The 6823-nt window shown below is 37.5% G+C and overlaps 1 protein-coding gene across 2 annotated transcripts in view; it reads left to right on the top strand.

Moving 5' to 3' along the window:
* SPI1 (Spi-1 proto-oncogene) overlaps positions 1 to 6823 on the top strand; it is a 20006-nt gene that overhangs the window by 6698 nt on the left and 6485 nt on the right. For both annotated transcript variants that reach the window (XM_010084284.1, XM_010084283.1), the window contains one exon: positions 131 to 224. In XM_010084284.1, coding sequence (XP_010082586.1) covers positions 131 to 224 — 94 coding nt within the window. The remainder of the gene's footprint in view (positions 1 to 130; positions 225 to 6823) is intronic.

The following is a 6823-nucleotide window of genomic DNA, read 5'->3' as shown; positions in this document are numbered from 1 at the left end:
TTGAAGCCTCCCCCCTTGTTTCCCTAGGCAATATAAAATGTGTTGGCATCTCCCCTTCACTAACTATATGAATAATTTTGAAGAGATTTGTGTAAGCTTACAGTTCTAAAAATTCTTCTTCTCTTTACAGCCCTCTGAAGATATGGTACCCTATGAGTCAGACCTCTACCGACAGCCCCATGACTATTACCAATATCTCAACAGTGATGGAGAGAGTCATAGTGGTAAGTTAAAAAATATCTCCTTGGACTTAAAGTCTCATGGGATACCACAGGAAAGAGATTTAGGACATTCAGGAAAAGAACAAACATGTTGCTGTGATCTATAATGCAGAGGCATGTACTTTCCAATCAGAAACCAACTGTTTTATTCTGCTTAATGGCACTGTTCCAACCCAGCAACTGCAACACCGTTTCTCTGAAAGAAAATTTTAGAAAGCACTGAACAGTGCAGGGAGCTTACAGGATATCAGTGTATTGCCAGGAAGGTGGGATCTCATTATTTCTGTCCTTCATTATCTTCACTGTGTTTTTACTTTCCTCTGCAGATCAAAAGCAATCTGCTTGTTTCACAACTCTTTGAGGACATGGATTTGCAATACTGTATTTCTCTTCTTGTGTTCCCATCTCCAATTCCTGTTTGACTTAGGTCCTAAATACTCCATTTGTGCCTTCATTTTAATTATGGTTCTTTGGTATTTGGCCTTTTCCAACTCCACATATTTCAATCTCTTTTGCATGCTGTCACACCTAGCTTTAACTTTCCCTCTTCCTCCAGTGCACCCGAGTACTTCCTTTCTCTAAATCTATGTAAAACTTCCTTGTAGCTGTTTGTATTTAAATCTATCTCAAAACAAAAATACTATATGATTATTTATTGCTTCAATTTATGTATGTGATTTCAAAGCTTTGGTGTCCATATTTTCATGTCGTCTGGGCACTGGACTCTAAATCAATGCAGAGGGGAGAGTCTTGCTTTGTGAATGTTGTCTCCTGTGCAATACAATGGTCCAGCAACACCACCCTGGAAATATCAGAGTCAATATTGACTCAGGAAGGAAAAGCACCGTTCTACTGTATCACTCGTGGCAGTCCCTTTAGATCCTGGAGTTTCCCTAAAAGATTCCCACTGATATAGCAACTAGACCCACTGCTGTTTAATTTGAGACATCTGACAAGTTCACAGCACAGCACTGTTTCGTCTGTGGCAGCAGAAGCTACCTTAAGGGACAGCAAGTTACAGAATAGGATTGTTCTGGGCATTTAACTGAAAAAGAGTCCTAAGTTCGGTACACTGCATTCAAGAAACACCTGTGATATTCTTAACACCTGGAAACAAAGCAGTAATTAAGTTTTTATAAGTTATCTCATGGCATTTGTCAAGTCACAGTGATTAAACCCGGCAAATTCCACATGGAAATTCAGGGTTTTTACATTATAACCTGTGTCTGTTTACACACCCATAAAATGAGGATAACATTTATTATCTTAGAGGGCAATTGTGACAATTAAACAATAAATACAGAAGATGTCAGGTAGGAAAAAGGACTGGGAAATAACTTTTCTGTCATTAAATCTAGGCTACCTCAAGCAACAACATCGCTTTATCTGTCATAATCTTATCATCCCATATGGTTTACTACCCATTTTTCTGTTGGAAGGCTGTTCCTAAGCCACACTGCTCAGTTCATTAACACCTTTTTGCTCATTATAACGAACACAACAAAAGCTTCTAAAGTCACCTAGGTCGGTTATAGCCCAAGTAGTACCTGAACACTTTGAACAGAAAATTGTCTCTTCCTAAACTTGTCTTGCACTTGTCCTAAAGACCTCAAAAAACATTGTTTAATGTTTTAACTCCTACAGTAAGTGGTTATGGAAGAGGAAACTTAATCCCAGCCTGCACATTTCAGTCAAATTTTTATTTATGAAGGCACCTGTAATGTAGCTGGTTGTGTCTAAATACCGAATATGCTCTGTGCTTTCCTGAATTGCTCACAGCCCAAAAGAGCAATGAACAACCAAAGAATGCAAAGGGGAGTGAAAAACGCAAATTAACACATTTTGCTTCTTTCCTATAAACATTGACAAACCCAACTTTGGCTTTTGTTTTGTTAATATGACAAAACCAGTGGGTCTTGAGAAGAGCAGTGCAGACGAGCAGGAAAGGGATGTCACAAACTAGAAATATGTACTGAATGTTCAGAACCACGTGCATAAAAGCACAATGATTGAAAGATGATGGGGAAAATGAATAAATAAGGTGCTGCAGTGATAGCAATGAAGTGAAAGAGATGAGAACACGATTCGATAAGAAAAAAGAAGAAATAAGTAGGCAGGATTGTGAGAGAGGAGTTCAGCTTGGGGCAGTTTGATCACTGGCAATACACAAAAAATAATTTTGCAGGTCTACTCAACACTATGGACCTCAAAGAAAAGCTACCAGACAAAGTAAATAGATACTAGAAGACAGAAGAATACTTCTGACTGTGCTGATAAGGGACTGCTAAAGAAATAGCCTTGCTCAAGTGTCAAACTACCTCTCTCTCACTACTAGGAAACTAATTTTGTGAAATGGAGATAGCAATAGCTTAATCTGTAGATCTGTGCTACATGCATTACTGTCACTTTTCTAGTACATAATGCTGAATGCAACTCTTATTCCATGTTTACGTGAGTAGGCAGTAAATTACACATAACAGTGTGTCACTAATTTAATATGTAGGAGATCATTGCCAATAAGTAAACACTAAATTCAACATGCAAAAAACACACATAAAAATATCCATATGTTCATCACAACAAGCATTGTTTGCATTTATTTTGTATACTGTAGTTTAACTACTTTGTAATATTGTAATAAAGAGAGACACAGTCACGCAGGACAGAAGCTACTTCAGCTGATCATGTATTAGTCCATCACCCTACCCTGAGCTCCTGTGCTAGTAAGTCTGTAATACAGCATATTTTGTAACACTAATGCAATCTTAGTAGTTACAAAATTCCACTGCAGCTTTGTCTCTATGTTATTACTAAACATTATTGGTTTAGTAAAAATAACTTTTTGTATGAAGCTGAATGCTGACCCTTGTTCTCTCTGTTGCTCGTGTTACTAGATTTCATGATTTGGGATTTTATTTTCAGTGTATGATCATTTAAGAATTTCAGCTTTGATTCTGTTGGGTTTTTAGCCCACATAGGAGTCGAGGGAAGTCCAGACATGTGAACCTTAGTCTTAAATGTTATATGGCAAATGGAAAGAACTCCAAACTTCATAAAAAATCCCCTTACTTCATGATTTGCTGGGGCCTGACTCATAGGTTTTCGAACATGTGGCATTATTAAAATCATAAAGTTTGTAAAGTGAGAGCTAGTGAGATCCTGCTGTTGTTATAGATAAGACTGCTGCACTGCCTAGGAGCACAGCATTTCAAGCTATAGAGAGCGATTCTGTAGGGTATCAAGACATTTATTTTCCAGTGTCCTTCAATATTTTTCTCATTTCCTCTATGGGTTTTTTCTCGACTTATTTTTTCAGCTGAGCGAAACACAGTGGGAATATCTAAGCTATGCAGTGTGGCACTGTGTAAGAAACCTTCTTGTAGTTCAAAATGAGTTGGAAAATCCATACAGCACAAACCAGAATGACCCAGAGACAGTAGCTCAGACCGCACAAGTACAGCCATGTCCACAGAGTCACCTCCTTAGACCGGGCAGAGTGCTGTGCTGACAGAGCTGTCACGTTTCCAGTTCAAGAGCTGGCTCATGAATTTCTGCATGGTTTTGCACTGCGTGAGGCAGATTTAGCCTGTTACTCCACTTTATAACAAATACTGTCCTTAAGCCTATTTCATATTCTAACTGCTGGTTCTATTAAAACAGGAGCAAAACCACTTACGTTGTCAGAAGATCACTGAGAAAGCTCAGTTACGTTTTCTCACTGGCAGCGTGAGCATTGATCTCCATGGCGAATATTGACACAATACCTTTAGGTCTGCTATTGCTTCCCAACAGGCTAACATCCTGTCTGTCATGGGAGGGAGTTCAGAATTCATCATTGTCCTTCCTCTAACCTTTCACTACATACAAGACCAAAACAAACACGATCTCCATGTCTCTAGAAGAGAGAATTTTTTTTCACATCCTCTTTTGCTTCACATGAAATTTCTCATAATGACTCCATTGTGTAGCTAGAGCTTGGCTTTTAATGACATTTTCCTTTACCCAAAGAATAGATACTTTCAATTTCTACAATTTTTCTCTTCTTTCTTTTTTCTTCCTTCCACCTTTACAGTTTTGAGAAAACAGAATTGCTATGCTTTACTGACATAACACTAACAAAGAATGCAGAAGTAAACAGCTGCTGATAACTCTAATAACTGCAGACACAGATATCTAGAATTTTTAAACATTTTCATGTCAGTAACTCAGCCAGGACAGTTAACTGCAGAGGGGCTTGTGGAGACAGAATTTGTAATTTATCTTTTAATGTAACTAAAACAATATTGTTTTTGCCAAGTATCACTGTGAAATTATAGATCATTTAGAAAGAAATAAGGACTTTTTCTCCTGTCACAACTTGAATATTTGCACATAAGTTTAGGTTGAAGTAATTTCTGATACAGATTTATTTTGTAACATATTAGTATTATGTGGTCACTGCAACTCCCTAAATGCTGTCCTATTAATACTATTCTATTATAGTATTCTTATAGCAGCACATAATTCAATAAAAAAGGAATTCAGTAATAACTAAGCTAAACATTACATAGTGATTAACGTGAATACGCAGCAATAGTGTTCCATAGGTTAAATTTATTTGCCAAGAAAGAGTTTAAAAGAATAGTTCTGGAGGCACCAGGAACCTTGTCATAAGCTCTAAAAAAACTAAGAGGTATCTTGAAGTATAAAAACATGACTGCTGATAAAAAAATATTTAATAATAATCAAAAGTAGACTACTGAAGGCATGCACAAGTCCTCATGGCTATGCATGTTGGAAATGTACTGTCTTTTCTCTTGACCACCATAATTGCTACTAGCAAGACATTCCACAGCTGAAGGTCTGCCTTTGAGAGCCTCAGAGAGTTCTGCCTGGGCTTTGTCATCCTCGCGATTATGCACTGATCTCATGTAGCAGATTATCAAAGACAAGGGGGCTTTGAGAATACACACTGCCATCTAACAGAGGACTTTCTGCACAAGGAGCAGAGCCAGCTCATGCTAAGGAACAAGAGTACAGATTACTCCTGCAGTGTATTCTCAACCATCTATTATACAGGGCTGCCCATGGTATATGGGGCCTCAATGGCTGTCTCTGCTTAGAGAAATCTGCAGTAATTTAACCCAGAAAAAGCATGGGTTAGTGTGGCTCTGTCTTACAACTAAACAAAAGAGTTTCAGACTGAATGCCAGAAGCCTCCTATCAGGACACAGCCGTAGATGACTTGTGGATTCAAACACACACATGCTCTGCCATTTCCTGCGTTGGAGCAGATGTGAATGTAAAAGTACCTGGGTACTTTGCACCCATAAAAACCACTTTTTGTCCCAGAGAAATTTATTTTTCCTCTGTCACTGCAGTATGAAGAAGTGCTACTGTGCTTTATAATTATACCTTTGGGCTATAAAATATATATATAGCCCACAGAAAGAGCAATAAAACAAAGCAAAGAAATTAAAAAGTAAAGCAGCAACTCCCTGGGTGCTTCTATAAGAACCTTTCCATCCCTTTCACATGCAGTGACATGGTTTATGCATGAATCAGAAAAGCAGAAAGGACAAAAAAGTAAGCACTGGTGTGGTAAAGGCTCTGACAGAGCCTCCGAATACATTTCTACAGGCCTGAACCAACAAGGCAGCTAAGAGAGCTTACAGCTTTTCAGGTACAACTATTTGGGTATAAACATATCACTGGGTTCCCTCTAAAGGAACCCACATTCAAAGTCACTATCTCAGATTTCAAACTGAGAATGAGATTAAACTTAATTGTTTGAAACAAGTGGGGAAGGATGGGGAGATAGAAGCTGAGAGAAAGAATGAAACTGTTATTTAAGTAAAAATATTCACAGCGCATTAGTATCCAGATAATGTCATACACAATAACATCATGTTGCAGTTCAGTTCTGCCCATCGCATTACTGGAAGGATGTCAACAGCTAGGAGGGAGCCTGGAGAAGGGCACAAGTATGATTAGGGGTGAATATACTGATTTATATTCAAAGACTGAAAGCTAAACACGTGCAGCTGGATTAAGTGATAATTAGGAGTAGATTGTAAGGGTACCTGATAGCAACCTTAAAATGTGAAGGATAGGCCAAAAATTATTTATAATAATACAAGGGAAGAAAACTCGGAATAGTAACATATAAATCAGAACTGTCACACTGAATATCATAAAGAAATTTGACCATGCATAAAATGATGCATGAAAAGTTAACCTATGGAAGATTAGTTCCTAGCTCAGTCAGAGCAGAGGACATGATGTTGACTTTGAATTTAAAAAACAGAGTGCATACAAATATGTGCATAACTGTACATGCAGCTACTGTATGTAAGAGAGAACTAGAATTTGCAGTGCTCTGCATTTCCTCTAGCAGATTTTAAATTTTGAGCAGCAAATACAAAATTCTAAAAATTTTGGAGGCTTATATTGAACTAAAAACCCAGAAATCTAAACTAAGAATTATATAGAATTTAGTTGCAAAAGTAAATAAATCAGGAAATTATCAGGAAAAATAAATCAGTGGTTATCTGAGTACTTTTTAATGTTTTTGAAATAATCTAAATTATCGCAGAAATGTCAAACATATTAAAGAGATTTAA

Source organism: Pterocles gutturalis, unplaced genomic scaffold, assembly GCF_000699245.1.
Source record: "Pterocles gutturalis isolate BGI_N339 unplaced genomic scaffold, ASM69924v1 scaffold39085, whole genome shotgun sequence".
Taxonomy (NCBI): domain Eukaryota; kingdom Metazoa; phylum Chordata; class Aves; order Pterocliformes; family Pteroclidae; genus Pterocles; species Pterocles gutturalis.
Note: the sequence above shows the minus strand (reverse complement) of the source record. Positions and strands in the feature narration are given on the sequence as shown.